This window comes from Ovis aries, chromosome 10 (assembly GCF_016772045.2).
Source record: "Ovis aries strain OAR_USU_Benz2616 breed Rambouillet chromosome 10, ARS-UI_Ramb_v3.0, whole genome shotgun sequence".
Classification (NCBI taxonomy): Eukaryota; Metazoa; Chordata; class Mammalia; order Artiodactyla; family Bovidae; genus Ovis; species Ovis aries.
In genome coordinates this window covers 32,225,683-32,236,312 of record NC_056063.1, presented here as the reverse complement: position 1 = coordinate 32,236,312, position 10,630 = coordinate 32,225,683, and the positions used below count along the sequence as shown (strand labels likewise).

Below are 10,630 nucleotides of genomic sequence, written 5' to 3'. Positions count from 1 at the left end.
TGGATCATTGAAAACACAAGAGAGTTCCAGAAAAACATCTATTTCTGCTTTATTGACTATGCCAAAGCCATTGACTGTGTGGATCATTACAAACTGTGGAAAATTCTTAAAGAGATGGGAATACCAGACCACCTGACCTGCCTCCTGAGAAATCCGTAGGCAGGTCAGGAAGCAACAGTTAGAACTGGACATGGAACAACAGACTGTTTCCAAATCGGGAAATGAGTACGTCAAGGCTGTATATTGTCACCCTGCTTATTTAACTTATATGCAGAGTACATCATGAGAAACGCTGGGCTGGAGGAAGAACAAGCTGGAATCAAGATTGCTGGGAGAAATATCAATAACCTCAGATATGCAGATGACACCACCCTTGTGGCAGGAAGCGAAGAAGAACTAAAGAATCTCTTGAACAAAGTTAAAGAGGAGAATGAAAAAGTTGGCTTAAAGCTCAACATTCAGAAAACTAAGATCATGGCATCTGGTCCCATCACTTCATGGCAAATAGATGGGGAAACAGTGGAAACAGTGACAGACTTTATATTTTCTTGGGCTCCAAAATCACTGCAGATGGTGACTGCAGCCATGAAATTAAAAGATGCTTACTCCTTGGAAGAAGTTGTGAGCAACCTAGACAGCATATTAAAAAGCAGAGACATTACTTTGCCAACAAAGGTCCATCTAGTCAAGGCTATGGTTTTTCCAGTAGTCATGTATGGATGTGAGATTTGGACTATAAAGAAAGGTGAGAGTCAAAGAATTGATGCTTTTGAACTGTGGTGTTGGAGAAGACTCTTGAGAGTCTCTTGGACTGCAAGAAGATCCAACAGTCCATCCTAAAGGAGATCAGTCCTGAATATTCATTGGAATGTCTGATGTTGAAGCTGAAACTCCAAACCTTTGGCCAACTGATGCGAAGAGCTGACTCATTTGAAAAGCCCCTGATGCTGGGAAAGATTGAAGGCAGGAGAACGGGAAGACAGAGGATGAGATGGTTGGATGGCATCACTGACTCAATGGACATGAGTTTGAGTAAACTCCGGGAGTTGGTGATGGACAGGGAGGCCTGGTGTGCTGCAGTCCACGAAGCTGCAAAGAGTCACACATGACTGAATGGATCTAATTTCCACTGGTCTCCCAACACATTGCAGATCTGCTAAATTTGCCATGTATTTCTTCATCTAGGTAGTTGATAACGTTTTTTTCATAAAAATAGGTTAAAAACAGACTCCAAAGGAGGTCAGTAAAGACCATGTTGATATGTGGTCAACTTATCAATACTTTCTGGATATTGTTCAATGAGCTCCAGAGCCAGCTTTTTCAACATTTTGACTGACTAATCAAAGAGCACTGAAGTCTCCCAACCATAGCATTGCAGCCTACTTTCCTCCATCTTGTTCACAGGGATTTAATATAGGAAACTGTCAAACATGGTATTGAGGGGTGACTTGCTCTACCTTTGGCATTTCTCTCATGGCCCCAGTAACTCTTGAGGACGAAGGATGTATCCTATACACCTCTGTGTATCAGCGCCTAGCACAGAACCTGCGTGGTACATTGTATACAGTAGATTCTCAACAAAGGCTTATCTGAAAGATATGCTTGATATGGTATGAATTTAATGAATCTGTTTTCTCTCCATTGATACTTCTCTTAGCCATCCACAGATACAATCATTTAGAAATGGTCAAATATGTAGTGGAAAGAGCACATCTTTTGTAATTGGAAGGCATGAACACAAGTCCTGGCTTTGCAATTTACTAGCTGTTTGTGGCTGTTGTTTAGCTGCTAAGTTGTGTTCAACTCTTTGTAACCCCATAGACTGTAGCCTGCTAGGCTCCTCTGTCCAAAGGATTCTCCAGGCAAAAATATTGGAGTGGGTTGCCACTTTCTTCTCTAGGGGATCTTCCAAGCCAGGGATTGAACCCCTATCTCCTGTATTGGCAGGCGGGTTCTCTCCCACTGAGCCACCAGGGAAGCACCTTACAAGCTGGTAACATCATGTAACTCTAGACCTTCAGTTTGTTCATCAATAGAATGGTGGTAACTCATCTTCTTTGGGCTTCCCTGGTGGCTCAGATGGTAGTGTCTGCCCGCAATGCGGGAGACCCGGGTTCAATTCCTGGGTAGGGAAGATCCCCTGGAGAAGGAAATGGCGACCCACTCCAGTATTCCTGCCTGGAAAATCCCATGGACAGAGAAGCCTGGTGGGCTACAGTCCATGGGGTCACAAAGAGTCAGACACGACAGAGCGACTTCACTTTCATCTTCTTTACTTTCATCATATAGTTCTTATGAGTCAATTTTTTTTCTAAAGGGAAATTTGATTATGCCATTACTTGACTTTTTAAAACCCTGTAAGACTCTGATGCTGGGAGGGATTGGGGGCAGGAGGAGAAGGGGACGACAGGGGATGAGATGGCTGGATGGCATCACTGACACGATGGACATGAGTTTTGAGTGAACTCCCGGAGTTGGTGATGGACAGGGAGGCCTGGCGTGCTGCAATTCATGGGGTAGCAAAGAGTCGGCTATCACTGACCGACTGAATTGAATAACTTTCTATTGTCCTCAAGAAAAATGTCTAGTCCTTTCCTGTGCCTTCGAAGGAGTCTATGATCCCGCCCCAACTCAATTCTCCACTATCACCATTCTAACAACCTAAGCTCTTTTTCACCTCTGGGCCTTTATCTCATGCTGTTCCCTTTGCCTGCAAAGCTCCTTCCTGCGCTCTTACACAAGGGCTACTAGTAGCAGTAATACTACTGTACCAAGAGAAATAGCTACAATCTACTCAATCCTTACTAAGCACTGGATACTTTATATACACTATTAGTTTATCCATTATCAAGTGACCAACTAACCATTCTTAGCTGGTTTATAGATAAGGCACAGAGAAGTGAAGCAACTTACCTCAAGTAACACAGCTGTTAAGTGTAGGCAGTGGATTACAAACTCAGATATGTCCCAATTCAAAGCATATGTTCTCCTTTCCTGCTAATAAGGTATCAGCTTTTCTCCAGAAAGCCCACACTCTAATAGCTAATGTGATAAGGTTAGTACTTAACACACAGGTTTGTAATCGCCTGTGTACCATGTGTCTCTCCAACCAGGGGATAAACAAACCATCTCAAACTCAGTAAAGAATGCCTCTTGTTTACTTTTGCTTCCCCAGCTCTGAGCTCAGTTCCTGGTACACATAACAGGCATTAATAAGCATTTGTTGAACAGACATACATGTGAAAATGTTTTTAAACATGTATTAAAACATGTTTTAATACAATATTGTTTCTCGTTTAGCTAAGGCATATCACCAGGTTTACCCGTTTGTGGGTTATGGAATCCATTCCCCAACCCCTGCTCCTTCTGCACTGTGGTACACTGGCTTCTCTTCCTTCTTCTGTTTGCCACAAATACCGCCGACAAACGTCTCCCCTCCCTTCCAACTGTCTTTTGAGAAAATCGACTGCACAGGAGAAAAACTAAAATACTACTTTCCCTTCATAGCAACTCTTTAAAAACTCTTGCAAACTTTTTTTTTTTTTTTAAAATACAGCGGAGCATAACATTAGCAATGGGTGCGCGAAAAACCCTATCCTTTGAAAATGAATTTCGAATCAAGACTAGACTGGAGAAAAGAACCCCGGGCGTAGGTAGAACTGAAACGTTCAGGGGATGCCTCTGCTGCGCTGTCCCCAGGTGGCATCTTATTTTTTTTCCATAATATTTTACTGTAGGCTTTCAGTAATATAAATAGAGAAAACAGGTGCTGTACTCAGCTGGGGGTTTGCCTAAGTCAACCTCCTTTGCTTCCAGTTTTTTTTTTTGATAAAAGGCCCAGGAGTTTTAGGCAATCATTTCTGCAGCTCTCCTCACCCTCAGCTGGAAGGGGCCAAAAAAAAAAAAAAAAAAAGAGGAGGGTGGGGGAAAAGAGAAGGCGCGGAAGTGAGACGAACGGACGGAGCTCCTCTCCCAGCAGAACCAGGGTTTGGGCTCCGGCCTCAGGTGCGACCCCCCCGCCCCCCAAGAAATAACCATCACATTCCGTAAATTTCGTCGTTTCAATTAAGAAATGACGCTCTGGCTTTACAAGTAAGAGGACAAACGAAAGCGGGAAGGCCTGTCGCCTCGTGAGAACGCGCCCCCAGCCCGCTCCGACGCCGACCGCCCACCGCCCGCCCGTCCAACCGACGCCCGGCCAGGACTCCCCCTCCCCCGTTGGCGCTCCCGCTACCCACAAGCCCCCGCGGGCCGGCGCGCAGGCGCAGCGGCGACGGCCGTCTCAGGAAGAGGAAAAGGGAATAAACAACTCGGAGGAACCAGAGCGCGAGAGAGCGAGTGGAGGCAGAATTTAAAAATAAACCGGCCCCTCCGTCCTCCCAGCCCGTTCGCTGCCGCCGCTGCTACCCCCCCCACCCCCTACTCCCCGAGCCCGCGCCCTCGAAGTCCCTGTCAGAGGGCCCGCGCGCCCACCCCGTCGTCCCGCGCGCGGCCCCTTTAAGAAAACAGAAGGCGAGAGTGAGTGAGAGAGACTCCCGGCTCTCCCCCTCCCCGCCCCTCCCTCCTGCCCCCTCCTCCCTCCCCTCTCCCCTCCCCTCCCCCCCTCCCCGGGCGGCTCCGGCTCCCGCAGCGGGACAGACCCGCCCGCCCGGGCTTTTCTCCGGCCCCCCGGCAGCGCCGTCCCTCCCTCCCCAGTCTATGGTGGCGGCGGCGGAAGACGAGGCTGCGGCGTTGCCATGAACAGTGGCGGCGGCCTCCCGCCCCCCTCGGCCGCCGCCTCCTCCGCGTCCTCCTCGCTGGCGGCGGCCGCGGCGGTAGTGGCGGTGGCCCCGCCGGGGGTCGGGGGCGTCCCCGGCGGGGCGGCGGCGGCGGCGGCGGCGGCAGCGGCGGGGGTGAAGCTGAAGTACTGCCGCTACTACGCCAAGGATAAGACGTGCTTCTACGGGGAGGAGTGTCAGTTCCTGCATGAGGACCCAGCTGCTGGGGCCGCGCCGGGCCTCGGCCTCCATAGCAACAGCGTCCCCCTGGCTCTGGCGGGCGCGCCCGGGGCCGGCTTCCCGCCCGGAGCGGTCCCGGCCGGAGGAGCCGGGCCGCCCGCGGGGCCCAAGAAGCCGGACCTGGGGGGCCCCGGGCCCGGAGCCGGCGGAGGCGGAGGTGGCAACAGTGGGGTCCTCGACGGGCCGCGGCTGGCAAGTGAGTGTGGCCCGGGGGCGGGGGGCTTGGGGGCAGGGGGCGCCGGAGCCTGGCCCGCGGGGTCCCCCCTCTCCCCTCAGCTTTCGTCTCCCTCAGCGCTCCGAGAGGCCTACGCCCGGGGCCTGGGGCCTCCTTCCGTCTTCCTGCCTCCCCTCCCCATAGCTCTTGGCCCGTTCGGGCGGCGAGGGCCGGCCGGCTCCCCGGGAACGCTGGGCGGTGGACTTTTGGGGGGGCGGGGGTGTGGGTGGGGGCGGGAAGGACGGGGGATGGGCCGCGGCGTGCGGGAGATGGGGGTGTCGCTTCCGGGGGGTGTGGAAAGGGGCTGGGTTTGCCGGCACCTGTGAGTGTGTGCGCGCGCGCCCCGGGCCGAGCGGAGGGGTCCCCTGGTGGGTGTGTGCCGGTCGGGGCGGCCTCCGCGGCTTCCAGGAGAGGGTTGGAAGAGCGGAAAAAGTTTTTTTTTTTTCTTTTTTTCTTGTGTGTGTATATGTGCAAGGCTTCTGGGAGAGAGGTTTTCCAGGCAGGAAATGCTTTCTAAGGAATCGGGAGCGAACCGACAAGCAGCCGTCTCTCGCGTGCTTGGTCTGAGTCGGGATTTCACCCAAACTTGCATTTCCGCAGTTTTCTTGAAAGCTGGCGGGAGTCTGCAGGGTGTCCGGAGGTGTATTGCTTGTCTTCTACTACTTTGTATCCAGAGAACCCTCAGCTCGGAGCCTCGGAAATGTGCCACGCCATGAGCCGCGCTCATTTGTGTGCGACTGAGCCCTCGAATTCGGCTCTCATAGGGCAGCGGGCCTTTTTTCACTCGTCTTCTGTTAACCTTGTAACTAGTTCGTCGTTACTGAGTGGAGTTTGCAGTTCTAATAATAAGCCTAAAAGTGTAATCTGGTTTACAAAAGGTTGCCCTTGAAAAGTAGAGGTGTGTCGAGTTTTTCCTTGTTTCTGAGTGTATTGAGCATTTCTAAACCAAGTGGGAAAATCCTACTTCTTTGGGAATTTTAAAAAGTTACAAGATTTGAAACTCATTCGATAGGCTGCTTAACTTGGATGTCAGAACTTTTTTTTTTAAACTGTAAATGGTCTTAAGTATTTGGCTTGATGCTTTAGCAGTTATTTGCTCTGTGAGGGTTATTAAGTGCCTTCTTAGAGATGGGTGTATGTGTTAGTGTGTGTTTTAAAGATTGTTTCTTTTGCTCTGACGGGTCTGACTTCAGCGCAGATGTATTTGGTGAGGGTGATAATGCTAAGAATAATTTGTAACTTAAAATGTTTTGTCAGAATGGTTACTTTATTGGTGGAATTTTATCACGTTGGAGCAGCAACTTAGCATTTTCTAGGTAAGTTTGCTGGATGTATTGAGTTGTGGCTCAGATTAATTCGTTATGTTTGATTAGTAAGCAGAGAAACGGAACAGTGGTTTTGTTACCTACAGAAAGAGGCATGTTAAAAAAAACGGAGGTATTCAATTTAATATGTGGTATTTCTAGGATTTTCTAATACACAGATGTGGTAGATTTGGGACATTAAAGTTAGGACAGGCTGTAAACAGGTGAGGTTGGAGATGGAGGAGAAATACTAGCAATGACTCAAAGGTGGGGACCATTTCATATCTCAGGAACCAAACGTCTTTGGGAGATAGGTTCTTGAGAGGACAGGCAGTTAGTGCTATGAAGGCATTTTGAAGTCAACGTTTAGTCATTTAATAGTTACTTGATTAAGTAGCTGCAATATGTAGTTGGATTCTGTGGGACTTGCTTTAACTCAACTGGGTGAAGCCCAAGGCTCCTCTTGTCTGCTGTAGGCTTCTTCGGGTGGTCTAGATTGTGACTCCTTTGGGTGAGATAAAATTGTCTCCTATCAGTGAGTGGCCAGTTAAGTTAGGTTGTTCAGGAATCAGGGAACAGGATTGTGTTGGTGATTTAATGCTTGCGTTGAATTTTTTACACTTTATTATTTAATTTTTGATCTAGTTTCTACTTCTGGCTGTGTTATACTCTATTTTATGAGATACTTGATTTGGTAAATGTATGAGGCAATTAAAAGGGAGGACACATTCTGAGAGGTGTTATTAGGAGAAATTTAAATTTTGTTAGTTGTTGACTTGATCAGGTAGAGTCACTGACACAGTTTTATATTGCTTTTACTTTGTTTCCTTTGCTCTTCTTTAGGTAGGTGTAAGAATGTGGACTATTTCTTGAGCCTGGGATGTCAGACATATCTGCTCTGATAAGCCGGGTCCACCTGTAGAAATACTTTGTTTGGGCTCCTTGGGTATCTTGGAGCTGTGTGTGTGTGTTTTAAAGTTTTTGTTGAAGTGTACACACATATGGAACAATATATAGACCATAAAATTTGGAATTTTCACAAGATGAAAACAGCTCATAACAGTACTCAGATCAGGAAATAGAACTCAATCAGGACCTGCAGAAGTTCTGCTCTTCCTACCCTTTGCCAGTCACTCCTTTCCCAGAGCTAACCACTGACTTCATGAACTACATTGTTGATTCATTTTTCACTTTTTTTTTTTTTTTTGAGCTCTATAAGAACATTGTGGGCCTCTTCTTTAAACATATTTGTAAGATCAGTTATGTGGGAGCAACCTCTTAGTCTCATTCTTGCCTGGTATTACACATTAAATGAATGTGCCTCATTTTATATCCTCATTTTGCTGTTAGTGGGTGATGGTACGTTTCCAACTTTTGTTTATTAGGAAGAGCACTGTTTTGAACATTCTTGAATATGTTTTTTGGTTCAAGTCTATGAATTTATGTTAGGAGTGGAATTTCAGACTTAAAATAGGACATGCGTATGTTCAGCTCTAAGTAGATGACTTCAGATAGTTTTCTGAAGAGATTGTATCACATTTACATTACGTCTAGCGGGCTATGAGAGTTCAGGTTGTTTCAAGTTGCTTCACGTTCTCCCCAGCACTTGATATTAGCCATCTTATAATTTTAGCCATTTTGGTGCCTAAAATTTATGATATAATTTGATGTTTTTAATTTGCATGTGTTGGATTATAACTGAATTAGTTGACAACATTTAAATAATCAGGTTTAACAGTAAACTACAAATTTCTGACTTTCTTTGAAGGGCAACGCTTTTCTATATTAGAATTAGGTGTGTGGGCTGGGCAAGACTCCATTTTTGCCTTATTACTGACTAGGTTAACTTATATGCCTGGCTCCTCTTGGCCTTTGAGTTTTTGACTCTTGCTTTAAGTACTTGAATTGTTTTGGTAGTGTTTCAGATTGTGTGAAAACTTGAGAGGTAAATGCAAGAGGAAATTTTATCCTTACTTTGCAAGCTTTGGAAAACTGAAGCAGAAAGGCTTTTTTTTTTTAGTATGCTTGGTTGCAGTGGTGTGTCAGTCTTGTAAAGGAACTGTACTTTCATTTGTTGCCTACTTTTTATCTGTACAGAAGTATTACACTTCCAGCTCTTTGGTTGACCTGGCAGTATGTTAGTGAATATATTCTGGCATTCAGGATTGTTGGGAAAATAACAGTTTATTTATTACTCTTTTTTAAAGTGTTAGACATTTCATATTTCTTTTGGAATTCGAATCTTCTAAAGGTTCAGTGTGGTTTGATTTGGTGGTTTAATTGAGTTGCTGATTCTTGACCTTTTAATGATGTGATTCTAATATTCTCAGCCAGCTAGACTTTTCATTGTCAAGATACTCAGTTTTTAGCAGCTCAGTATTTGTATTTTATATATGTTACTTTAATTGAAACCCAATAGATTTATTTTCAGTTCTGCTAATTTAATTAGTAGTGAAGGCTCTGGCATAAGGCACATCTAAGGTGGACCTGGCTCTCCTGTCTACTTTGTGATCTTGAGTTTTTAACTTTTAAGCCTCTATTTTTCTTATTTTAAAACTTGGAGGTAATAGTAATACCTAATTCAGAGTTGTGACAGGCTTGAATATAACCCTGTCAGAGCGTTATCTGGCACATAGTGAGGGGTCAGGGTTAGTTGCTGCTGTTAGTTGAGTATTAGTAATAAGTCTACAGTTAGCGTGTACATTTTTTCACCTCCCAGTTTTTGAGAGTATATTTTCAAGACCAGTAAAATAGCTGCAGATGATTGAACTGTGGCTGTCTGTCCAAATGGCAGAAAGTAGGGGGTAAGTTGAAGTTCATATGCAAACTTTGGAGTGTATGGCAAGACTGTTTTTGTTTAAGTCAGAATTATACTTTTCACCCCACAAACCTGAATCAGCTCACAGAGGAGTGAGTACTGGGAATTTGCCATTAGGAGAGCTCGTATAGGTTAACACATTTTTATTCGACAGTACACAAAGTAGATAACAAAAGACTTTATAATACCATTGATTTCACTCCTTTAATATGGTGCTTGCAAAGTGGCAAGTTTTGATCAGGGTGATAGGAATACAACATTGAATCAAACAGAAGTCTGTCCTGTGGAGGTTACATTCTAGTGGGGAATACAGGTATGTGTATAAGATAAAATTAGATCTTGAGAAGTTTTATGAGGAAAGCTTAGAACTTTATGAAGAGTACTCAGAGAGGGTTGTACTAATGTCTCAGTAAGATTCAGTTAGTGAGTAAACACTTCTTTCCATGAAACTGCATTTGAAATGACTCTAAGAAGCTAAATGATGGCCAAAACATCTATTTTTGTCCTTTTATAGGATTTTTCTCTTTTTAAATTAACTTTCTATTTTGAGATAATTGTAGAGTCGGGTGCAGTTGTAAGAAATAATGCAGAAAGAGCCTGCTGTCCCATCCCCATCTCCCAGGGGCAGCACCTTGTAGAACCGCAGTGCAGTGTCACAGCCACACTGATTGGCACAATCCACTTAACCTTTTCAGGATTTTCTGAGTCTTACTTGTGCGTGTGTGTACACGTGTATAACTGAGTTCTGTGGAGTTTTATTGTGTGTGTGTTTTCACACCTGCCAGCACAGTCAGGACATGGAGCAGCTCTGTCACCCTCAAGAGGCCTTTTTGTCACCTTCCTTCAAATCCCTGGCAACCACTAATTTGCCCTCCATTTCTATAATTTTGTCATTTCAGGAATGTTCTATAGGGAATTCCCTGTTTGCCCAGTGGTTAGGATTCCATGCTTCCACTGCCATATCTTTTTTGTTGTTGTTGTTTGCTGTTCTGTAGGCATATCTGCTTTTGTGTGCAAAGGTATGAATGTATATGGTACCTAGAAATATTTTAGAAATTTATTTATTTTAGGGTTGAATTTATTTAGTTTTTAATAAACTTTTTTGGTAAAAATTTTCACTGGAACAGCAGTGTATAAAGTTAAACTGATCTCATTGCCCAGGGTTAATCATTATTATTAGTTTTGTGTGTAACCTTAACTACTCCTAAGGGCCCAATCTCCACATACACTCACATTGAGGGTTAAGGTTTCAGTATGAGAATTTAGGGGGAGACAGTTAAGTACATAGCATGGGCGT

The 10,630-nt window shown here is 45.3% G+C and overlaps 1 protein-coding gene across 13 annotated transcripts in view; it reads left to right on the top strand.

Moving 5' to 3' along the window:
• The first annotated feature begins 3,922 nt into the window (after positions 1-3,922).
• PAN3 (poly(A) specific ribonuclease subunit PAN3) overlaps positions 3,923-10,630 on the top strand; it is a 122,862-nt gene continuing 116,154 nt past the window's right edge. For 8 of the 13 annotated variants that reach the window (XR_006060977.1, XR_006060976.2, XM_042254852.1 and 5 more), the window contains exon 1: positions 4,610-5,193. Coding sequence is in view for 6 of the 13 variants with exons in the window: in XM_042254852.1 (XP_042110786.1) it covers positions 4,737-5,193 (457 nt within the window). In the remaining 7 variants the exon portion in view is untranslated. Of the gene's footprint in view, positions 4,006-4,609; positions 5,194-5,517; positions 9,320-10,630 lie in introns of those variants that run through there. The other 5 variants (XM_060394475.1, XM_060394473.1, XM_060394474.1 and 2 more) reach the window with 3 other exon arrangements.